Below are 26685 nucleotides of genomic sequence, written 5' to 3' on the forward strand. Positions count from 1 at the left end.
TAATGACAATACACGACCACACATCAGCGTAGGTTGTCGTCTTGCATAGGATGGGCAAGGACGTATTACAGAACCAAGGAATACTAGTTTCGAGGTGTTATTACTGTGTTAAAAAACACCGCATACCTGAGACGGAATACCTGCTACTACCCACGTCAAAAGCAATGAATAATTGGCTTGCTAATGATACAATCTATATGCATATTCTCTTCACCTCACAGCATACAGATAATTCATTAATGCTTAGCTAAATGATGATCAATAACTCAGTCGCAAATGTTGATTGAATATCAATAACTCTTATTCATCTCTTTTGATCTTGTTCTGCCATCCATCAAACAAAAATGGAAAATGAAAATTATGGATGAGGGGAATAAGATGGAAAGATGACGATTCTTCATGGTTGAAAAGGAGGATAAAAAGCAGCAGAAGAATTAGCACGAAACAGGGAATATTTATTTATTCATTCATATAATAAGTACATCATCGATATGATTTAAGTTACAAGTGTTAATAATTATAAAATCACAAACTTCGAACACCGATAAAACATACCTAATGGAAGAATGAACACATGATTATTATTGTATTGGGGCATCGGTGCATTCTGAAAATCAGGCTAATCTCTCAGTGTCTTATGTTTGATGACGTTTAAGCTTATCAAAGTAGATTCGTTTTATAAAGGTGTAACGATAAATCAAGGTTCTAATATCATTCAAGGGGAATATTCCTTATCTGAGAAATTGTATTTTCCTATAATGTGTAGGAACGACTTGAGTTTGAACAATCAAAAAATATTATAAAATGAAAATTAATGGATATGTCATTCATTGTTTTTCATACATGCTTTACTTTACCATTCTTCTTATTAATATGAGTATGGCTTTTTGGCGGAGAGGTCGTATAAGGATCCATCTTTCTGGATTTATGTATCTACTACTTCAATCTAATATCTAAATAAGTTATCTTAGTTTTAAGTTTAAAATCCTCAACTCAATACATCCTCACTCAGAATTTAGTATAGGTGAGTCATGCAAGCACATGTTCACCTACACGCCTATCCGATACATTGTAATTGAATCGGGTGAGATAACAAGAGGAACTCGTAGTCTATTATGTATTACAGAGGATGATGGAAGTTCTAAGCACTCCTGAACTTAGTGAGAGGTTGGATGCATCCTGTAAGTCCGTTCCAGTGACTTCACCTGCGCAGGTACACTTCATAAATAGATACTTGCTGAATAGAAATTGCAGTCTCTAACCAGTTAGTTATAAAATCCATCAGCGGATGAGGTTCGTCGTCTCATTTAATTGGTGAACCCGCTCCTCCAATCACGATCAACGAGAAGGTATCCCCCTCTACTCCCGATCCACAGGGGCCATGGGAATACGACAGCAACATCCTAACGTTAAAAGATACTAGAGAGTTCACCATCAAACTACTAATTATTTAGTATGGAAACGTGCCTAAAGTACGTTGCACAATTGCAATTCAAATCAGCATTAACAATGATTGAATACGGCTGATGAGTATGATTTTAAGCAAATTATTGCACAACTGTCCAATGTAATTTACTATAAACGACCCGAGTTGTAATTTGAGCGGGATGTATTAGAACGCATCGGCTTAGGAGGAAACAAGTAGAGGAACTGAAGAGATGTACCATGAAATTGATAATCATTATTGGGAAAGAAGTTAATTTAATGATGGAACTTCTCGAATCTCAGTAGAAAGGAGAAGGAGAAGGAATATTATAGAGAGATAAATGAGGATGGGAATGTGAAGAGAGAATAGGGGGATAATGTAGAATAATTACAACTTAATATTAATTGACCGAACGAAGTGAGGTCTAAGATTCAAGTCGACAGTTTGGCATTTCTCTAAATGTTTAAATGTTTAAATGTTTAAATGTTTAAATGTTTAAATGTTTAAATGTTTAAATGTTTAAATGTTTAAATGTTTAAATGTTTAAATGTTTAAATGTTTAAATGTTTAAATGTTTAATGTTTAAATGTTTAAATGTTTAAATGTTTAAATGTTTAAATGTTTAAATGTTTAAATGTTTAAATGTTTAAATGTTCAAATGTTTAAATGTTTAAATGTTTAAATGTTTGAATGTTTAAATGTTTATATGTTGCGCATTTACGGCGAAACGCGGTAATAGATTTTCATGAAATTTGACAGGTATGTTCCTTTTTTAATTGCGCGTCGACGTATATACAAGGTTTATGGAAATTTTGCATTCCAAGGATATTAATATAAAAGGGAAAAGGAGCCTCCTTCATACGCCAATATTAGAGTAAAAATCAGACTATAGAATAATTATTCATCATAAATCAGCTGACAAGTGATTACACATGTGTGGAGAAGCCTGTCTATTGCTGTATTTCCATAAGGTCTATAGTTTCAATCAGGTACTTGTGAATACTGCGTGAGGTCTACTGTTCACAGAACTACTAGTAAATTCTAGTCGACGGAACAGAGGATTAGTTTGTATTACAGTTACTATAAACAGTAACTTTAGTTTGTACTTCTGTAATAATATTAATAAATAAAATCAAACTTGACACATAGTGCACCGGTACTACCAAAACTGAATTCAATGAACTTCCGTGATATAATTGCTGTTTATGAACCGAAATTTGAATGTGCCGTTATGACCTATGATATGAAAAGTTTAAAAATGGATCAACGCTTTTTTTCAAACAAATGAATGTCAATTAATTACACCAGAAGTTATCTATAATATCCGTTAGTCGGGATCATGACCTCCTTAATTCAAACAGTTTGCAATGAAACCGTTGGAAGACTTTGAAACAGTGAACCGTGATAAAAGATTATACAATTCGAAAAACCGGTGAAATTATTTTTCAGTGTTTCATTTTCATAACTTCCGACTAATAACGGTTTTCTTGATAATTGGTGGGATAGAATTGCTTGACCAATAGACACCATAAGCTGGCCAAATCAACAGATGGAAATTGATGAGAAATTGCATTTATTCAAATAAATAAGGTTGTCAATATTTGCAGTAGCGGAAATCTTCGTGGTGAATGGCAACATATAACTTTGGATTTTAGTTTGATAATAATTCATATCAAATTATTCATTTATTATGGAGATTCAAGTGGAACATATTCAATGAAACTTATTTTTCTATCAAAGCGATGAAGATGTCACGTCCAAACACTTCTGGTGAATTGTTACAGTATAACCAAACAGACAAAATTCAGGTACCTAATTGAAACTTCTAATGAATGAAACTGGATAAGAATATTGCTTTCATCTATGGTAATTGGTAGAATCAATAATTGGTAATTATCAAATGAATATGTGTCGTTAGTGATGTAGAAAACCAATTTTTTATTGAGATACATTTAAAAAACTACTTCTTTTAGTACAATTTCCCATGGACTGATTTGAGAAGTATCAACCAATCCAACAGAAGTTGACTACAGAAACTAGAACATTCAATCTATTTAGAACACATTACTATTATATTGGATTTCCTTCAATGCTTATTATGGCTTATTCAAGCCTACATGACCCACATTACTAGAATTTCATAAGGATATTCAATAGATATGTGTGAATTCTCTCAAATTTGAAATACCAAAAATAACAAGCACCGGAAGTAACATACGAAGAATTAGTTCATGTCATTTGGAAGTCCAGTTCATTTTCTGTCTCGATTCTTTTCTATTCTCACATCCCAACTCTGTCTTTCAACTGTCTCGTCAACTGTCCAAAATTACTTCCTGTAAATGTTAAGATACAGGTTTACAGAATTAAGTAGGTACTTTTTTACTTTCTCTGTCCAATTTTACAAAGTTTACAGATCACTTTATTGTCACCATCCATTGGAATGAGAAAATTTATTACACGAAAATCTCGTTCAAGGACGAGTTCAAAATGATAATATTCTCTCAATATATCACTATTGATGAATCTTTCAAGTTTATTGAAAGATATTTTTATAAAAAAAAATCATTAATCGAAATCATTACGTCTACCATATTATTTCAAAATTACCAAGCTGATCTTTCAAGAACATTTTCCACAATTCTGCTGGACTAGGTTATTATTGTTCTTTGTTTATTCCAATACCTCTTTGATTTATCATTCCTGCTCCCAACTCTGATATTACAGGTGAAAGATTCCTACTCGCATTATCACATATTTTATAGGTTCATCAAATCAGACTCAATGCAAGTCACAATAAAATCCCCCATTACATCCCATCAAAATCAACCAGCACCAATTCTCCTCAAGAATCTCATCAAATCTTGAGTAATTCAGAACAATTTCAAGATAAAATTGAAATCACCCAATGAACCCAAATGAAGCATATAATCGTTGAACTTCATTGAATCAATCTAATCAACTTCACATGAGGAAATTACATGTGGTACCGCAAAACTAACTTGTCAGGTGTAATAAGCAGTGAATTTGTGATAATCTAAGGCTAATAGAATGACCTATTCTGAACACTAGTGGCTTACCAACCACGTACGTAACGGATGGTTGTTCCCATAGCATTAAACAAAAGCAATAATCATTATTTTTCAATAAGCATAAACATTATAGAAATTCTGCCAATTGCATTCCAATCAGACCATAAATATTACAGTATAGGAATAATATCATTGAATTGCAATGAGACCGAGGTGCATTGGTTAACGGTATTTCTCACGTTATGTACAGCGGGGGGCATCAATCGATTGCAGTCGTCATGTTGCATTGACGTGATGCAAGTCGCCATAACAACACCCTCACGTCGAGGTCTAGATATGCTCAACATCTGTTGGACATGATAAACGATTCAAGCATGATAAATAACCAACTATCATCAACGACGCCCGGAATCATGTCAAACGCAATTGCATTCACAGTTATAACACCAATCCATCATAGATCTATCCATTCCGACTTCAGTCGAGGTCTAGACTAGGAAGATTGTGGTCTAGTGGGAGCTTGCCCTTTCTGAAGGTGTGTTGTCCAAGCCGCTGAGTTTGGAACACCTGGAACTATAGTCAATCGCACGAAAATAGTTTGATGGAAATTGGAAGAGATGAGTCCTTCTCTCCAACCAACCCTCTCGCACCCATAGACATTGCTAATTCGTCATGTGTACCACAAAAAATACTAGAGACCCCCTGGGTTGAAGAACTCGCTCATGAACTATTGTATTGATATCTGATATCCGCAACTTGTAACTATAGAGGATTGGTGATAATTATTATGAAAGAGCTAAACATTTCTTTCACAAGTATGATAAGACAGTAGGTTCCATGGGATGTTGTTCCAATTGAAGAAAAAACTACTTTCTGTTGCTTCAAAACTTTTGTCCGCCATCTTGGATCCGTCATTTGAATTCAACTTCATTTCGAAGCCAGCTTCATTTTAGATACAACTTCATTTTTTTTTCAAATACGAACGTGGTCATTTGATACACGATTTCGATACAGAATTTCAAAAGAAAATTAATGGCGAAACCTGCACATCGATATCTCAAACCGTTTCAATGATCTCAACATTTAAATATACTGATAAATGATATAAAAATGTAATAAAAGAGTTCCTACATTGGATAATCGAATGTTAGTGAACACTAATAGTAGCTTCTACTCACAATTAGACCAAAAACATTTGTCAACTTCATACCAAATGCTGTAACAAGTACTATTATTAATTACGCGTATGTTACAGACAGACAGACGCCAGTTAATATAGAACTTATAAAGTATATTTATAATGATAATGAGAACTGAAAATATAGTTGTATGAAATGTACAAAGTTGGACTTACCATTTCGTTGGAGACATTCCCCGTTGTGGCGATGGTTATCCTGTGGCGTCGCTTCGACTTGGGACTGCAGCGTCCCGCCCAATTGGCGGGATCCACGCCACACTGCTTGCCCAGCTCGACAAGTGGCGCTTCTGCTGCAAAGTGTGGCGCCTCCAACGGTGGCGCTTTAGTTGTTTAAAACTGTGGCCTGCTCCCTTAATCAGTAGCGATTCTGCTGCAAGGAGTGGCGCTGCTGGTGCTTCTTCAAAATGTGGCGCTTCTGATCCTTCAATCTGCAAGGTCTGCAGCTTCAAACGGTGGCGCTGCTGCTACCTCAAACAGTGGCGCCTCGAACGCTAAGGCAGCTTCAAACAGTTGCAATGCTTCAGTAGAAACTGTAGAGCAGCCGCTTTAAACTGCGACAATGTTGCTTCAAAACAGTTTCTCTACTCCTTCAATCAGTGGCTTGATAATTTGGCCATAGAATTAACAATTGAGCTATTCTCTGCTTTGGCACTGTTGCTTCAAACGTTCAAACTGTGGATCTTTCGCAAATCCCTCTCCACTAATATTGCACAGATAACTTAGCAGTTGCTGGCTATTGACTTGAACACTTTTCCTACTGAGCAAAAATAATGAGGAGCGACTTATTTCTTGGCACTTGATTATCGACAGTACACAATGTATAATTTTTTCTTGAAGACTCCTCCAAAACTGCCAAAGATCCAAACACAATGAACAGAATCACTCAGTACAGAAACTAAAATTATTTTGTTCACACTATTCTTATTGCACTTGTTTATTATTATTCAATGATGGTTATATTTTTCCTAAATACAATATTTTACACAAACGTAGCAAATATATGACTGATAGACTGTAATACAATATGTAGTTCACTCAATGTTTGCAAGGAGATCTGCTGTAAAATAATGATTTTAGATAAAAGGTTGCGAGGATTTCCGGAATTCAACAATTCTAAATTTTTATTTTTATAATTTCTTGATTATCAGAGAGGGAAGAAGAATTTCCATGATTCGACCTATGAGTTGGAGTGTTTTCTAATAAATTTCTAAAAGTATCATCTCTGATTTGGAGAGTTGGAGACTTGTGCCGATTTGCATGTCAAGAATAAGGAAGGGAATGATAAAATTTCCTTAAGAAAAAGGCGAATATTTCCATCTACTTGGAAATTCGATAAAAAATTCATAAATTAAAAGGTACCACGGTTGTTTTATTTACTTTTTTGAATTCTTCAAATCCTAGTATTACAAACCTCAAAACTCCTCATCTCTCGTTCTCGTAAACTTATGTATATTAGTACAAAAAACACTTCACTTATATGGACTACTTTTGTACAAATTAATGAAAACAATATAAAAGCTTTATTATTAAGAACTTTAAAATATTTTAACGACTAGTTTCGATCAGATGTCATTTTCAAGTTGAAAGGCTCATTGACAAGTTTTTATTTGTTTTCATTAATTAGTACAAAAAACTAATACTCAATCTGAAATTATTCATTTATCATTAAAAACCTGAAACAACGTTTCTTCTTGTTTCTTTGAGATACGATGAACGGAGTTTTACTGTATGCTATAATTATTATTAAATAATTATTATTAAATAATTATTATATTTATGCTATAATTATTATTATTATTAACAATGAGATATGAGATTCACTTCATACTCACAATCTGATTGTTTACAAGCCCTAGATAACTAGTTCTCCCATAATTTAAGAATTCAGTACCTCGAAACAAGCTAGCAATTACATGCATGAGAAGAATTATTTGTGGAAGATTATTGATTTATCCACCTGGTTACTTTCCAGTAGTTTATAAATCAGATCAACTATCCTGTTCGAAACATCTGCTTCAAATAATCTAATTAAACGTTAGCCTTATTTGTGAATGAAAGGATGCCATATCTGTTGTTATGAAAGGATTGTTGCCGTTGTTTTCAGTTCAGAAGACCATAGTGTAGGTAGGTTACGTTCGAGGAAGAACTTTCACCAAAATTAAATTTAGATTACATTATATGAATGCCGGTGGGTAACACGCCATCACTAAATACAAACAGACAGACATGTGCTAGTGTAACATCCGAATAAATGTCATGAATTGATCCTCTATAATCTTTCAAAATGAAATACAACAAACAACAATAAAGTAAAATTTAAATTTCAGTTGGGAAAATATGAGTGAGAAGTGAGCTTGATCATTTTGTTTAGAACTGGAATTTGAACATTGTTTTATTTTTGAAATTCAAAGTCACTTCCAGAATCCTCCTGTGATTTCAAGCATTAGAATTTAGTAATTTTAGGAATGGTAGATTAGGACTCTCAACAACAACTTTTGACAACTGAAACAATGGGATGTCATGCTGTTTTGATTATCAACGAGGCTTTTGTTGAAAGATGTTTTTGAAAAAATAGTTTGAATACTAAAATACTTAATGAAAAACAAGAAGCAATCTCAGCTGATGTCAAAGACGGGTTGTGGAAACCACTTGCCTCATTCTATCAATCAACTTTACTGCTATCATATTTTTCGGCACTGCCGTATTTGCAGGAAATTATTGAAGATTTAAAATGTGAAAAAGCAATAGAGAACAGTGTTATTATTCTCATGCTGCTTTACTGGATATGGTATTCCAATCAATTGAACATGACTTCAAAGATTCTATGAGAGAAATAGAGTGTCGAGATGACATCGAATCAATTGAGAATGGCTTCAATACTTCAATTAGAGAAATAGAGTGTACACTTAGTACCTAATGTTGTGAGCTTCCTAACAGGAAATCAATGACAATTCGCAAAAGCGAAGTTCTAGACCTATGTTATTTCCACTCAAGATAATCTGTGCTCAACGTTTTCAAGTCAAGCATTCGAGTCTTTAACCCCAATTTTTCACTCGATTTCCCATAGCTTTCCAGCCATTTCCTAAATCCGACTTCTTTCACAATTCCAATGAATTTGACCTGAGTTTCAAACCTAGAGATCTCGATTGTATTCAATTTCGACATATTGGGAGTTTCAAACCTAAATTTCTCAATATTTTTTTCATATTATATCCCTACATAAAAAAATAACGAACACCTGCACATCGTTAAATTACCAGCAAAGTGAATTTAAAATTCGATTGTTCTGTTAATAGAATTAATTGAATATTTGTAAAACAACTTCTACTCGACTACTGCCCGGTTGCAGAGTTGTTACATAAAATCACTGACATGTTAGAATTTAACACATTTTTAGTACACACTACATTTTCAGTTCATAAAATTGTACCTCGTAAATCTTGTACCTTTTCCACATATTTGAGCCTATTGATTAGATAAATAAATACTGTCATTGTTCATTCAGTCCAAGCTTGTAACTATAGAACTTGATTATCACGTCCTGTGATTTTTAGGCCTACCTATAGATCTTAATAATTCTATGCTCCAATCTCAAGAGAAGAGAGTTGGAAGTTGGAAGACTTGAGGGGAGAGTGAGAACGTTGAAGAGCTGTTTCGCCATAAATGACGTCGCGATAAAAAGACAAACAAGTGAAGACTGAAGGAAGACAATAATTGGCGGAGATGGGCTCAATCAAGGAAGATTCAAACGCGTCAGACAGGTTCTATTGAGTTCTCGACCTTGAGAGGAAAATAAAAGGGTTAAAAAGAGTGACAGACAGAAAGTATGTGGGAGAGGGAAAGTTTTCTCTGTACTGAAGAGAGAGAAAGAACAGATGGAAGGAAATAATCCATTGATTAATCAACGTTTGCATAATCTATTATTGAAATTTAGCATTGCTGGCTGATAGTCTGCCACAGCAATCCCATCACCTGGTGGTTCAGAACCCACCATAACCATGTACATCTATTAAAATAATAATCTCGTACTAGTTTATGATGTTTAAAAACCACTGCTATAAACCTTCCCAACCTTACATCATAGAATAACCAATACATAGATAAATGAATAGTGAATACACAGTTTCCGTACTCCATGCTTAGGCTATATGTTCAATAACCTCCCAGGAAGGTGGTTTTTCATTCATTTTCTCAACAAAATAAACCAACCCCCAACACCCCCTAGAACACAGGATTGGAACAAGAAACATAGAACTCACGGAAGATATTCAGATTCGGATTGGAACCACGACTCAAGTAAAACGTTCAAGCTCCTACAACTCGCACCCGATTGGTCATTGCTTTCTAGTTTTGCCTTTTCTTCGCTGATCGCTCAACAATTAATCGAGAAGTTGTTTCAGATTCCACCACTAAATAGTAGCCGGTATTGGGTGATGTTCAACTGCTCAGATCGTAAGACATCAAGCCTCGCATACACTGCCTCCTGATTGGTCGAAAAGTATTCCAGACCAAGTTCCAAGTCTGCCAGTAGATTTCAGTGGTCACTGTGTCAATTTCTCAAATTGTACGAATATTCAAGCCTTCTTTCTCCACATTGGTCAACATTTAATCAAACTCTGCCACTAAATAGCAATAGTAACTGGCTGATGTACACTTTTCAGCATTTGTGAAAAAAATACTGTGTGCCGGTTGCACAACAGCCGCTTAAATTTTAACCTTGATTAATTCCACGAGAACCAATCAGAGAAGCCGTCTTTTCAAAAACGCCTTCTCTGATTGGTTCTCGTTAAATTAATCACGGTTGAAATTCAACCGGCTATTGTGCAACCGGGCCTGTGAATGATCAGTTTTGGTCATGATTCATGAATATTTTCTGTCCTTATCGTTGACAATGTTGATAAACTGCTGAAAATAGTAGATTTTGGGCGTAAGTTTTGATAACTTTACACTCTTTCTAGTCCTCAGCTGAACATACAGACCAAATTCTAGCACTATTCGGCTCTCAATCACGAAACGTAATCAATGAAAATCATAAATTTATTGATTAATTTGAGGAAATCCCGTGGAATTCGCCGATTTGTCCACTTTTTTGCAAAATAGGCTACATTCACATATATTGATAATGCATCAAATTAGAAGAAATGGAAGACTACTCGAGAAAAATACTGACTGTATAGTTCTAATTCTATCTCTAAACTTTGAACCATTCAAGAATAAGCTTGAGCATTTTCTAAGCAATGAACTATTTGAGCATTTAATTTTTTTGTGATAGTATTAAGTGGGTTTTACATGTCCAAGTACGTAACGCTTATTAAGAATCTTAGGAGAGCATCCTGGTATTTCCTACAATATCAGGAGATAAGATCTCACTCTCCTAATATATTCCTGATAACCCCCACTTGTGCAGTGCAAGTGGGAACATGTTTAATGGAGGTAATAAAAAATCAGAAGCTGAGCGCCAGAAACATTATAATTATTTGTGAGAAGGAATCTGTACTTTATTTTACGGCTGAACTGAGAGGATGAGATGACCAGTGACCACTACGGTTGAGCATCATAAACATCGCTCCAACGGGATTTGTGCCGTGCGGCAAACAGAGCAACGAGAAATTAAGGAATTTAAGCATTTCATTTAGTTGTATGGTGTTTTAATACGGACCGTTTAACAATGAAGCAATCCAGAAATCCCCTACAGCCAAAGATCAAGATAACTAGTGAAAAAACGCATTTCGAGAATAATTTATCGGACGATTAAAGAAAATTATAACTTTGGAGCATCTTTCCTATAGCCTTTCTCCGACAATTATATTCACTGGCGGTAACAACAATGGGATAAGTTTAATGTGACATCCGACACTAAACTCTGTTCTGGGCGATCAGAAAGGTAAAGTGAAATTTCTGGAAAGAGACAGACTGTATTGAGACCACACATAGGTGCATGAGAAAGCAAGTATTGAACAGTAATCGTATTAGGATTTTATTATAAATTGTTCCAAGTTCCTGTTCAGTCGAAGCGATTGTCTTGGAGATGCACCAACCAACGTACAGGTGCTTACAAGGAGAAAGTTGGTCTTAACAGAAGTAAATATAAATTAATCAATCTTAAACTGAAAAGGACATTTTTATTTTCCATTAATAATATTTATTGATAACGTATCATTTCTCAATGATAACACATCATTTCTCATTTATAACTATCTAAATTCGAGAGAGAGAGAAATAGTTTTGGATTAATTCCGTTATTTCTCTTCCAATCATTGTTTTGATTTTGTGCACGTGTAAATTTAATAGATAAATGATGTAATAACATTTTTCATTTATAACGTATCATTTCTCATGAGTCATTGATTGCCTTCTCACGAAAAGGGTGTGGAGCTTTTTGGAGCAATCATTTTGATAAAACAGACAATGGATACAGACTTTTAAACAGACTTCTAGGGTGGACAAAATTCAGGATACAGATAGCAACTGTATCAGTCCTGCAGGTTTGGACAAATGTCCTAAGGAACAATAGAACATCATCAACTTTATATAGAGCATCATCAACTCTATATAGAGCATCATCAGCATACGATGCACCCCTTTCATCATCAGTTGTCTCTTTCTTCCCTATTTCCATCTTCCATTCCTTTTGGAGAGAATAAACTTCCGTTTCCACACTCATCCCCCAATCTACATCTTTCCCGACGGTGATAATTTCTTCTCTTTTTCCTTGCAAAACACTCGCTGATGGAACCACCATGTTTCATCAGTACGTAGCCGGGGACACTTCTGAGATTAGAATATTCTCCAATCGTGTGTCTCATTTGAGAGCTCTGGTAATTATTCCTTATTAAGATTGACGTTAAGTACTACTCATGAACGACATAACTTATATCCTATTCACTCAGCTAACAACGTCAACAGATAAAAAATCATTCTATACTATCTATTCTATCATCATGGAGAAGACGGTGATAAAATGTGAGAATAATTTTGGTTAATCTTTCCGTAACTGTGAAAAGTTTCAATTATTCAATAATTACCTCTTTTGAAATAAAGAGTATTTTGGAACCCTTTTAATTTTACAGTTTTCAATCCACAAAAAAGCACTAATTTTATCACATTTCACACTTATCAAGAAAGATGATGATTTTACTCACAAATGAATGAAACACTCAAACACAAAAAGGTTCTCACTTATTGTACTATTTTAAACTTAAATGTTAGTTTAGTTTAGTACTGAGGAATGCTGGGGAATAACGTATTTCATGTAGTTTGAAAGCTTCTCTACAGATCTCAATCCTTACTACTTGATGAGGTATTCATTATTACAATAAACGTTTTGCAGCTGTAATAGATGCATATGAGACACTATCCTATATCTTTAAAATCGTTAAAAGAAATAATAAGTACCACAATCCGTAAATGGTAAATAATTATTGATAAAAAACAAAAGGATTACTAACATCACTTTATTTGATAAGACTTTTCCAAAAATAAGATAAAGATACTCCATCATTTTTGTCAATTCTATCCATCTTCCAGGAGGATAATCCCCACATTACTCTTTCTTGAAAACTGCACGGAATCGACTCATAATCCGGACAAACCTACAAGAACGATAAATCGCTGTCAAACTTGTTCGAGACGATCGAGCATCTCAATTCTGTCTTATAAATAACTGACACCGGTCTTGGCCTTGTAAAAACATTAGGGGATGACTCGAAGCAAGGGGAAACTGCAACCCCTGGTCCCGGGGGAACGAGGGTTTTCACCTTCCAAGGGGTGGGGATTCATCAAACTGGATTATTTCACGCTACAAGAATGTTTTGGGGCGAGGTAAGAACCCCTAGCGCTAACCGAAAACGGTTTATAGACAGTATACATTATTAAGGGTATGAATGTATTAATTTTGAGAAATATAGGCACCAGTGCGTATATGATGGAAACTTCGAACGATTGAATACTTAGGGTCGTTCAAACCCATCTACGATGTAAATAAATGTGTAATATTGAGAGTAATGACTGTTATAAAAATTTACGACCAATTTGCAACAGGCGGGCGGGTCTTCAAACCACGACTTGACAACTAATCACTTGATCTTCAATGTTACTTAAACACAGGGTTTCTTTTATCAATAGAGATTATTGATTGATTGATTTATTATATGCCTTTATTAGGGCATATAATCCAGCATAGATGCTGGAAGGTATAAGTTTATTAGAATACAAAGCGTGTCATACGAATTTCCTACGAGGCAAATATAAGTACAGTACTCGGATTGCAGTTTAGAACATTGGCAAGCATTGAGGTTTCAGTTATTTTAGTTTGAGATAGATGTTATTCTTGAATTCCATAAGTTTTCCAGAGCGCAGTAGAGCAGCTCGATTGATTGCATCATTTGGGTCACAACTCTTCCATTTCATAGCCAATTAATCGAAATTTCATTGTTTCCATTTCAGCAAGCAGGAGAGATGCAAGGAAAAAAGAATCTTAGGAAAAAAGACAGCAGAAAAAGAGAGTGCAGCATGTAGCACACCTGAGGAATGCGCAGAATCTCAGCTCTCAAAACATTGTGGTCTATTACTCCAGAGAAAGCAATTGCTGTTACATTCGTTATCTCTCCGCTCTTTTGGAAGCTGTTATCCTTGAAGCTTTTTCAACTAGACTAGAACTAGACTGTAATAGGTGAATCCACTCATATCACAACACTACCAGACTACTATCACTATCGAACTAGCAAAGTTCAGTCATTACCACCTAGAGCTGGAGTCCTAGACAAACCTGTATTCAAATGTACCGGTATCTAAAGAACTGCTCTTTGCAAGCGTTATTTCATCTCTTCTTGCAACAAGAATGGTTACCATTACTAATAATAGTATTGAAGAAATAGAAAATATTTTCTCTACAGAGAAAGGTTAGAAACTTTGATTCACAATATTCAAAGAATATGAAAAGCATTAATCAATTTATATTTCAAAGGTAAACTGATTTATACCTAATCCTGGAAATGGAGATAATGATGGCGATTATAATAAATTAATTCAATTGTGCAAAGAGAGCAAAAATGTGATCAATGAGTTCGGATAATTGGAGAATCCATTCACCTATTTTTACCCTATTATCCAATTATCCCCCAAAACCCACATTTCTTTCATTTTCAAAAAGTACCAATGAGTAACTAAAACCATAAAACTTTTTTATCTATAGAGCTTTGGTATGATTTAAAGCATAGAACTATCTTTCATTTATGCTGAAACTGAGAATACGGAACACATAAGAGAACTGATCCAAACAATAAACGATAGGAAAAACTTCACTGTCTATATTTTAGGAAAATTGGAGGAAAAAGGAGCACAGTCCACTACAACATTATAGGGTTCTAGGATACCTATAACATTATCACAGTTTCTTTTCGGAACTGGATGAAAATGATCCCTTATGTAATAAGTTAGTAAGAATGAAATTATTGTTTGATCGGGTAAAATTTTTCACATGAGAAAATAGAAAGACTATTAAGCTTTGTATGATCCATAGAGAATATCACCCAAGAATGACATTTTTTTCATCAGGCAAAATGTTTCTTATTCTCATAAGAAAATAGAGATGTTTCTAAGCTTTGGACAATATTGACCTATGGACAATATTCTTATAATTCATTATTATCTACAGACAATATCACATTTTATTATCATCATCAATTTATGGACAATATCACCTCTAATTATCATCAACTTATGAACAATATCACCTCTGATTATCATTAACTTATGTACAATAACACCTCTATTTATAGTCTACGTTATCAGCTCTACATTACCGGTATCATTGTGAATATCGAATGTGTGTCAAGGGGTGAGCAAGGTGCTTGGAAAAGCAAAATTCTCAAGACAGTTTGCAAAGCCGCATTCAGCAGTCAGAAGCACTAACCACGACAAGACCACCACCGCAGAGGATGTCAGAGGAATTCCTACAGTTCAGCGACTTGAAAACAAGCAATGGACCTTGAAAACAAACCAAGTGAGTCATACTGTCTCATTACAAGCATATTACAGGCCTATTCCCAGGTAATATTCAATACCGGTGTCTCTCACATTACATAATAGGCAATTGGATACCTGTAATTTGATGAATGAATACTGAATATAAATGATGTTTCATTAGCATATTGGTTTGCCGTTACCTTGTTTGGTCAATGTTGATGAAATAGTGAGTAAAGTAGTCGAAATCGATACCTACACTGTGTAATAGCCTGCCTACAACTCAACACCTCGCGAGTCACGAGTCACGAGTAGGCCTACACTTTGACGTGTTCTATCCGATTTCTTCACCATTTTCCTAACTTATTTCCTCTTTTTGTGTGTGCGGAAATAATAACTTAACATATAGTGCAATAAAATCATGGTTTAGTAAATTTATATTGGAGTAGAAAATGAAACAGTCGAAAGAATTGGGGTTATCTAAAAGCTGTATCAACGTCAATAAAAAGTGATTAAGCATTATACAATACATCTAGGAAGTAATTGGAACTGAAAATATATTATTGAACTTCTTTTTTTTTGTAATTGAGATTGTGGTAATTATTTATTCTAAATAAGAATACTAAGAAATTGTCAAAAACCACACATTTTATTGATAGTTAGTTAGAAAGACCGGTTTCGGTTGTTACAGCATTGTCAATCTCTGATAAACTGAAACTAAACAGTAGCTAACCGGTCTTTCCAACTATCAATAAAAATAAAATCTGTGGTTTTTTTTTACAAATTCTTAGCCTTTTTATTTAATATATTAGCCTAAACATTCAGTTCAGGAATTTGGATAATTTTGAAAATTCTCAAATATTTCGAACAAGTTTTGGAATAATAATATTGAGGGCTTTGAGCTTCTGAATGAAGTAATAATACGGTGAGAAAATTTCCAATTACCGGCAAATTCCAGGCAAAACTTTGAAATTTTCTTTGGAAAATCCCGTCTATCATGTGCGACTTGCATAACTTTTTTCATGATTTATTGGTCCTTTCCTTGATCGAGAAAACCTATATTACCTCACGTATTGGTTTCCATATCACGAGATAAGGGGAAATTGAGAGACGTAATTTACAACAATAAAATAATAAATTTCCCGCTTCCTTATTAAAATGGTGATAAATTATTCACTTCCGCAGGTGGATTGATAAGACTGTTGTGTTGCGTTTTTAGAAGATAAAAAAATTGTTTTCAAGTTGTATGATTGTAAAATTACGGTTTATTCAATGTTTAAAAAAGTTTAAGTTTATTATATTATTTGATATTCAAAAAGGATATCACTGAAATTTTCAACATTTAAGCTTTGATCCATCTTGGTTCAAAAGTGATATTGGAAGTTGATTGGTATCAATGTATTACCTATAGTTCAGCAGTGTTTATATGTTGAGCAACAATACAACACAAGTGGATGTGAACAACTAATCGTTGCAAAAGTAAATCGTAGTTTGCGGGGTTGGGGCGTTCCTAATTTGTTAGGAAATTGTTACATACAATATAACATACAATTTTGGGAATCAGTTTTTTGATTAAATTATTATTGTTATCGTTATTATATCTATCAATAACAAGGATACCATTGTAGTGACGTGAATTGTTTTATTGATAGACTTCATTTTTATTCTTAGACATTGGACTCTCATATTCATTATAATTTTTGTTAAAATTCACTTATTTATTATAATTTTTGTTCCGTTTCAATTCACTTATTTATTATAATTTTTGTTCCAATTTATTTATTTTTCTTAGTTTTTTTTTTGTTTTGTATTTGTATTTTTTGCTAACAACGTTTGCTAACAGCTAGAGTGGACATTACAGACGACCAAACTCCACCACGTCATTAAATGAAAAAGTACTTCTATTCTGACTAGAACACGAATAATCAAGATTTCAGTAAACCGGCTTTTTGCTACTCTGTCTTTTTACTTCTTGAAAAATTTCCAATAATCAAACTTCATTTTCCTAATTACCAATTTCATAGGTCGAATCGAGGTGCACCAATATTAATCCAATAATGAAAGTTGGAGCATTATCTCCTCCCCACCGTTGTAATTCCGAGAATCCTCACAACCCAACAATCCTCCAACTTGTGTAACGAAGAATAACTGCTACAGGTTCGGCACCGCTACACAAAACACACACCAACACACAACACGAACTTTAATTATTTATTAAATACTACACGCACACGACACGACACGACACGAACACACGCACTGGATAGAAGCGGCAAACACGCAATTGAGTTGAATGGCACGACGAAGACTACTTGATTACGAATTTTGATTGAAACCGCTCCAAGTCGCTGAACCGACTGACGCGAGATCAGCGCGGATCAGGAGACTGGCTTGGCAAGCAAACGCATGCTCCAAACTCACCACCGCAATCTCCACCACAACTCTTGTCGACAGAACTGCGCCCGTCTCTGCGGTGCAGACAGGAATGCTCCTGTCTTATCAGATACGTTGCTGCCAAGAGTGTTTGGGTGCATTGTTGGATAATTATAGTGGGAGAAGGGAGACAAGTAGTATGAGAAACGGATCAAAGAAGATTGAATAATAATTATTTTCTTTATTTGTGTTTATTATATGAAATTATCAACTCATTTCAAATTATATCAACATATTGCCATTTAAAAGCCAAAAGCTAAAACTTTATTTATTTATTTTTTCTATTTATTGATTACAATATTACAAAAAGTAACAGTATTAGTAAAAGTAACTTCCCTAACCTTTCCCTTTCACCTTTAAAACCTAATTGAACAAAAGGAACAGAACCTTTCAGGTTATGTCCACACTAGACAAATTGAAACTGGCAGTTCTAAGGCACCCCCATATACTCGGCGTCAAACAATTCAATGTACTTGCAAAATAGCAAGACAATGTGAAAAGTTTATATATTTTTTCACGAATCTATTTATTTACAAATGCAATTTTCTACAAATATTATAAATTTAGGTGATGGTGATGATGAGGAGATGAATGATAATACAAGTCAACCCATGTAAAGAGTATTCATCCTATATGCTTGTTACTATTATTCAAACAAGTTTGTATCATTGATCAGGAAATAAATTAATTGAAACGTTTTCATTTATGATGAATTCATGGATGGAGAGAAGAGTTGATAAGTCTAAGATGAAATGGAAGTTGAATTAACTTCAGGAATAAGAGATGACAATGAGAACGAAGACGTATAGACACTGCATGAACTGTGTTGAAATTGTTCAATCCCAAAAAATAATGGAAATGAAAAATTTCGGGTACCTTAATTTTTTTGGAGAGCCATACTTACATGAACTACAAAAACAATCTTACATTTAGGTTTGATCTACAAAGAAAGGAGTGGTGAGCTCTCAATTGGATCATTGTTGGCAAAGGAAGGAAGATGCGCTTATGAGAAGAAGAATGAAAACAAGTAATGGGGTTCCAGGAGTAAGATTTATAAGACTGTGAAGAGGCACTTAAAAGATGTTTTATTTATTCTTTCAAAAAATGCTCACTTGACAGTACATAACAATAAGATAACTTGACACCAGATAAGTTTAATCAATAATCATTTAGTAACTCTGTAGTAACTCAGGGGTTGTTTAAAACTATATTTTTCCACTATTTTCAGTTATATATTGACCTAATGTAATTTTTTTGGAAGAATAAATTTCAATTTCAATTATTTAAGATCATATTGATCATCCATGATCGATTATGTGAGTGCTAATAAAGAACGCATCTCTGAAACCTTGCAAACAGCGCTCCTCCCACAGAAGCAGCGCGAACTGATGGAACAGTGTGTGAAAGTTATTAAAGAGAAAGCACTACCGATATGGCTACCTACAGTCACGTACTTAATTAATACATAATTAACCCGGTAATTAGAAGATTCACAAGGTAAAGAAGGTAGCTCCATATTGAGTTACAAGGCATAATGGGCGTGATAGATCGCCAAAATGATTGCAGAATGTGTAAAAAATGGGTGGGAAGAGATTGACCATAGATACAGAATATACAAGGGAAATATTTTGGTAAGGTTATATATTGTACATGGAAAATTATACTCAGCAATATATATATGTAAAGTAGCTAGCCTCTTACACAAACGATTCCCATACAACAATTCTTATGCTATTCACATCTAAATAATGTTATATAACAGATAGTATTCTGAATAATGTTTTGAACTGTGAAAAATATGATAATGCATGGCGTGACGCTACGTTGGCTTCAAACGTTCCAACTACATAGCCTATTAGATAAAGCTGATAGTGAATGCAGGAATTGTAGCAGATTTGTACTGAGGTTATGATTTTGTTGCATGTGGAACAAATCTTCAATAATTGACCGAGCGAAGTGAGGTCTAAGATTCAAGTCGATGGTTTGGCATTTCTCTTAATGTTTAAATGTTTATATGTTGTGCATTTTCGATGAATCGCGGTAATAGATTTTCATGAAATTTGACAGGTATGTTCCTTTTTAAATTGCGCGTCGACGTATATACAAGGTTTTTGGAAATTTTGCATTTTAAGGATAATATAAAAGAAAAAGGAGCCTCCTTCATACGACAATATTAGAGTAGGAATCAGACTACAGAATTATTCATCAAGAATCAGCTGTCTAGTGGACTATAATACTACCCGTTCAAAAACATCGAACATCTTGAAAATGTATCTTTCCATCAACGTTAGTAGACAGTAAGTTGACTATAATACTACCCGTTCAAAAACATCGAACATCTTGAAAATATATCTTTCCATCAACGTTGTAGACAGTTGCAGCCAGACCTAATAACAGCGCTCACACTCACATTCCGGGACGACACGTCACGGTAAGATAGGACAGAAAGCTCTATCTTTATTTAGAATTATTTTTAGACATTTTAAATTGATAAATTATTTATTAATTTCTGAGAAAACATAACAACAGGAGTCAATGTAACTAACTCAGCGCGAGGTCTACTGTTCACAGAACTACTAGTAAATAAAACATGCCCATGTGAATGAAGTGTTTTTACTTCAATAATAAGTATTTTATTATTCATAGAAATGTTAAGCTTCAAATTGAAAATCGAACTTGAGAATGCATCTCAGGCTTGCAACTATTGTTGAGAAAATACAGTTTTAATTTTATCACATACAAATGTAACAAAATTAAAACTTGTTTTTTCAATTATGAAGAAGTTCCACAATAGCAATAATTTATATTTAACAAATTGCTTCTATTGCTTAGTTCTAGAGTTCAACAAGAACTTTTCTTAAATTTGGAAAACACTGGCATTTAATACTGTATTGGGTGTATTGTTCGAAAATGCAACTACGAAGAAATCTTTGTAATCTATGGAAGAGAGGTCGAGATTGAATTATTATCAATGAGGCAAATTGCTCAGATACACAATTTGATACACAAAATTATTCAGTCTGGGTTGCTGCAAAAGAATCGCGAAGAAATATTATTCTAAGGTTATAAATAGTTGAATTTTCTTGACTGTTTGTGTTTATTGATGTCCACCTTTTTTAGTTTCAACTTACTTACTTACTTTTAGTTTCAACTTGTAGTCTCAAGCGAAAAAAACAAATTTGAAGCAATTTATCAATTCAAATTCTAATTGTATTAACAATTAGCCGCAGTATTTTCATAACAAATTATTGATATATTCAAACGAACGAAATTGAGATCATATTAAACACTTGTGATCATATTTAGCCTCTGAATTCATTAACTAATGGGACAATGGCATCCAACTAGAATATTCGATCTCCTAATATCAGCCAGTTGTGTGTGAGGCTATTATAGGCAACTACACCTGAGCCGCTAAAAGGTACATCCATTGTTTCAGATGAGGTCGGTACACCTGCGTTAAGAAACATGCCGTACATTAATTACTTAAGTTCCGTTTCGCTCCTTCCAGTTTTACGGCACTTAAAATATTTGAATAATGATTTGAGGACTTCAAAAAAGTTCCGTTAACTTCAATTTTGTTCAAACTTACAGTCGACTCCAAGATGAGGAAAGTTTAGCCCTGTTTAATTGCATTCCTTCATGATCAGAAAAGGAACAACAGGTCTAACCCATAACTATTGAACCATCAAATTAATTAAACTTCAGAATTATTTCGATTTGCAAAAAGTATGTTGAAAAATTTATACTACTCTACAAAAACCAGACATCCGAAACTCATTGTCATCTACAGAAAAAAAAACTTAGAATATGCGACTTTTTTATATGACTGATTAACCATGGAAGCGGTGGGTTCATTTCAATATTCACTCGGTTTACAGTTTTTGGCTCTTCAGTGCAAGAATGTTTTTTAACTTCAGAATTATTTTGATTTGCAAAAAGTATTTTTTTTTTTAATTTTGAGAAAAAATTGAAAGCATCTTCTATTTTTCCAGAATTGTGAGAGATAATTCTGATTACCTAAATTTCTTCATGAAACTACGGGTTTAAAAGGAAGCATTGAATGCTTCATGAATGTTTAAAAGGAAGCATTTATATCAATGATAATCTCATTGTACCTTTCTTAACTTTAAAAATTTAGAGGATTCTACTTCTTCTTCTTTGTCTCTCCCCAGTGAGCCCTTAATCCTCTGGGGTAGGATTGTACTCATTGAACTTTTTTATCTTTCAAAGACTAGAGGTGTCTACAACCTTTCTTAGCTCTACTCCTCTACAATAGTTGATGAAGTTTACGAATAATCTGTACAAGCTCATGATATAAAAAGGTTAATGCTAAATGTAAGTGGACTTCGCAGAAGATATATGTGTACCTTCCAAAGTATATGCATGTATACAAGGACCTGCCACAAATTGAGAAGGTAAAATAAGTCATAAAAAGCACTTGAAACGAGGGGTTAGAATTAGCAGAAAACAAACCAATTCTGAAGTCGGTCAAAGCTCTGAATAGAGAGTAGGTAGGTAGGAAGCTTACAACATCCAATCGTGAAATCCAAAACAAAGACGTTGCTTCCGGTTCTTGAGTTTTGCTGATTGTAAGGCAGCATTTTGAGGGCGGAGTTGCTGGAACCTGAGTGCCGAAAAGCGACAGGTCACACTCACACACACACATTCACACATACGCATGCAAGGACGGACGTATGCGGACAAAAACTTTTGGCGAACCGGCCACGCCAAGCCACCATCCGCCTTGCAACCGCCAACACCCCACAATCAACCGTCAAGGTCACGTCTTCTCCGTTGGACACCGCAATTTCACTATAGTCAGTCACATTAAACTGTCAGCATTGTTGTATTCGTAAGCATTCATGTTATTTGCAAGGAATGCTGACAGTGGATCTCACTAGAGTAAGAGATTCTTCTAACCACTTCCGGTGTTTTCTTTCACCAAAACGCGTTTTGAACCGATTCTGTTGTCTACTCATTTTGCAAATACATATTATTCAAGATTTAATTTGGCAAAATAGTAGCCTACCGTCATTTGGAGCAAAACGATACTATGTTCAACCTTGAGGAACGTTTTCTCTCGCCAGATTCCATTTATTTATTCATTTATTTCCTCAACTATTATGGCAATTAATGCAAATACTGTAGTTCTACTCCCTAAAAGAGGAACATTTATAATATTGAATGAAAAAGACTAAGAAATTGTCAAAAACCACAGATTTATTGATACTTAGAAAGATCGGTTTCGGTTATTACACCATTGTCAATTTCAATTTCAATATCAACTTCTCAACTACACAAAAACATTTGAAATAGTTAATCTTCAATCATAAAATGTATATAAGAGATGAATGAAATGACATCATAGGAAGCTGCACGATATGAAAAGTATTTTTGGATGTTCTCAATGATATCAGAGATTTCAACTGGGATTCATTCGTAGGCGTAGAGATTCAAGGGATTTTATTCAAGGGATTCAAAAGGGCGTAGAGATTCAAGGTGTGTTACACTGGCCACAAAATCATGATCCTTCATAATTTTATAGCTTTCCCTACATTTATGACCAGTGTCAACTGATAGTTTGCTCAACTGTACGGTATCGAAAGAATTATTGTAAAGGGATATTACTGTACTCACAAAATGAAAAGAAAATCTTCGAAGTGGTTGATGAGTACTGAACGCTTACCTGAAACAAAACATGAAATAAAAATTAATCGACTTTATAAATTGAATAGATTCTTCAATATCAATAAGTGGAGAATCAATCTAGATCTGATGCTGTAATGAAGCTGATTTTGAATAAAAATACATTTAATGCACTCTTACCCTTTCAATTAGAATTGAATTTATGAATAGATACTGCTAGCATAAACAATAACATATTGTATGACGAAGTTATGCGATATGTTCCATAATGCTTTTCCTTAGTGATTTATGACATAATGAAATAATATGAATGTAATTTATGAACACTTGATAAAATATGTAAAATGAGATATATTTCAGCTTCTCTTAATAAATTACATGATTTTGTAATACTAGATGGATTACACAACATCCAGCACATATTTCCCACTTTAAAACAAGAAGAAGACGGGGTGCATGTATTGCATTAGTGTTAATGCAACAAATGACATGAGTAATGGGGAATTTGTCTGCAGTTGATGCACAAAGGTATCAATATATCACATTGTAAGTTTACGATTTGCTTGAGAGAACATCTGTTTCCGAACAACCGGTTCCAATGTCCAGTTCTTAATCCAATAATTGAAGAAACAAAAACAAACCAAGCTGAATCCCCCGCGGAGGAAATGTCCAGGTCCTCGCATGATCGATCATATTCGAGCACCGTTAACGTTCAGGGCAATACGTTGTGTGTTCTCCACATGATTAATACTTTGTTCCGGAGTTGCCTATTTGTTTGCCTGTAGGCTGTACTGAAATAACACCTATAAGCAGCCCGAGATATAGCTATACTCACCTATTTTTTTGCCTTTAGGCTGTACTAAAAGAACACCTATAACTAACCCAAGATATATCTATAGTGAATCATAATTTCATCTATATATTGCTATACACAATAGGAGAATACTACCTTAGTTGTTTGGTTGTTCGCCTCTCATGAATGAAGCAATCAAAAGATCTTTGACCCTGTTTAAAACAGCGTGTCGAGCCTAGTAGTAGAGTGACACAAATTAAGAATATTCATATGAAACTAAGATGAAGTATTGACCTTGTTAGTTATTCAAGAATGTATAAGTTGTTGTTATTTATTGGAGTTTTTCGTTTTATCGTTTGAAAGTTTGACACCTTGTGAGACCGGACTCCCCAAAGTATTGAGATTAGTTAATATTAGTAAAATATGCACAACAAAGTAATAAGTAGTGATGTGCACATAGGAAAGTATAGAGTAGTGATTAATGGTTTATATATCATTGAAAACCTCAATGTGAAATGGAAATCTGAAATTTAGTGAGTAAATTACTGGAGAAAATTTACTTCTTCTAGCATAAATCAATAGTTCTAATAGTTATTGTGAAGATGAGAATGAATTCGATGATATTAGAATGATCTATCAAAATATAAAGAATTTTGGTTGAAGTGAGATTGATTGATTTAGTAAACTTATGAATCCATAAGTTTCATGATAACATTATTATACTGAGGAAGAATTTTCCTTTTTGAAATATGGATTACAGAATTTGTAAAAAACACAAAAGTTTTGAACAAATATAGCTGGAATATATTAATTTAAATCAATAACTTCCATAGTTCCATTTAGCATAAAATTTAGAACCTAGCATATATATTTTGTACTAAAATGTGTACTTTTGATCTGTTCATGTGTCAAAACAATGTTTAGAGTGAATTTTATCTGCAATAGGCTCCACTGTAGCGCTTTTTTTAAATCTGGATATAAGATAGACATAGAAGATATCACTGGAATGACTTTGTCCCAGTTGGAAATGTAGCCAACTTGGAACTGTTTTGATGCCAAAAATCAGACTAATAGGCGTTTGAAATAGACTTCGGTATTTTTCATTTTAGTCTGAATGTAGCAGATGACGAGCCTACTAAAGAATTTTACATCAACACAATGGAATCATGAAAAATAAAATCAACTCCAAATTCAAACACATGGTAACCTGAACCTCAGTTTTATCTCTCTTCTCAGAGATGTGTCTACTAACGTTTTTGTCTGCTTCTCAAACTTTTTTGAAACGCATTCAACATAAATGTTTTATTTGGTACAAAGGTTCAGTCAGAGCGTTTCAAGAATGTTTCCGAATTACTTTGAATCTCACATATTCATCATAATATTATAAATTTTAATGTTCTAGTTTTGTTTAGGAACAACAAATTAATTGTTTTCTTACAGTGTGAGATAAGTGAGAGTTCCATGGACTTTCCAAAAAGCAGAAAAAATTGATAATGAATAATCGATCTTCAGTCAGTTGGATTCGAGTCCAAAATAATCAGATCAAGCACCGAGAGTGAAAGGACGATAGTTCCAAAGTCTGCTCCACTTAATTATATTCAAGCTCAGCTTATGGAAAGGTTTATGACTTATGTATCTGTCAAGCTGTACATCATAATTAATACGATTATAAAAACTCAAACAAACTTGGCCATACAAAGCAAATAAACAAGGGTTAACTTTCCCCAGTGAGTGAAAGGAAAACGTTACATGAATGGGAAAAAACATAGAAGGGAACTAAGAAATTGTGAATAGGCAACTTGGAGGTTAGATATAAATTGACAAGTGATATGAATGTGAGTTAGTTCTCACAAGGATAAACGGGTATATTTAGTGAAGGGGAATGAGACAATCTTTCTATAGATCCTATCCGAATTGAGAGTGGCAGCAGATTAAGATATCCAACACGATAACGAGGAGAGACGCACTAACTTCACTTGTTGAAGGCAATGCAATGTTGTCAGTATTATGGTGCTTTACGCGGGCTCATTAAAATTGAACTGAAAGAGAAGGTATTCTGGTTTAAATTTATACCGCCAGTTTCTCTCCTATGAGAAATGTAATATTCAAACATGATAATTTCAAAGAAATATTATCAATACAAGTTGAACTCAAATCTGAGTAATATGCAGATTGATGAAAGACTCTACTAAAT

At 34.0% G+C, this 26685-nt stretch overlaps 1 protein-coding gene across 6 annotated transcripts in view; it reads right to left on the reverse strand.

Annotated features, from left to right (window-relative positions):
• LOC111043821 overlaps nt 1-26685 on the reverse strand; it is a 519687-nt gene that overhangs the window by 437355 nt on the left and 55647 nt on the right. For 2 of the 6 annotated variants that reach the window (XM_039432910.1, XM_039432913.1), the window contains exon 1: nt 5810-5994. The exons of 2 other annotated variants lie outside the window; for them this stretch is intronic. In XM_039432910.1, the coding sequence (XP_039288844.1) occupies nt 5810-5812 (3 nt within the window). In that variant the 5' untranslated portion in view covers nt 5813-5994. Of the gene's footprint in view, nt 1-5809; nt 5996-26685 lie in introns of those variants that run through there. 2 more of the 6 variants (XM_039432911.1, XM_039432912.1) reach the window with 2 other exon arrangements.

Source organism: Nilaparvata lugens, chromosome 7 (genome assembly GCF_014356525.2).
Source record: "Nilaparvata lugens isolate BPH chromosome 7, ASM1435652v1, whole genome shotgun sequence".
Classification (NCBI taxonomy): domain Eukaryota; kingdom Metazoa; phylum Arthropoda; class Insecta; order Hemiptera; family Delphacidae; genus Nilaparvata; species Nilaparvata lugens.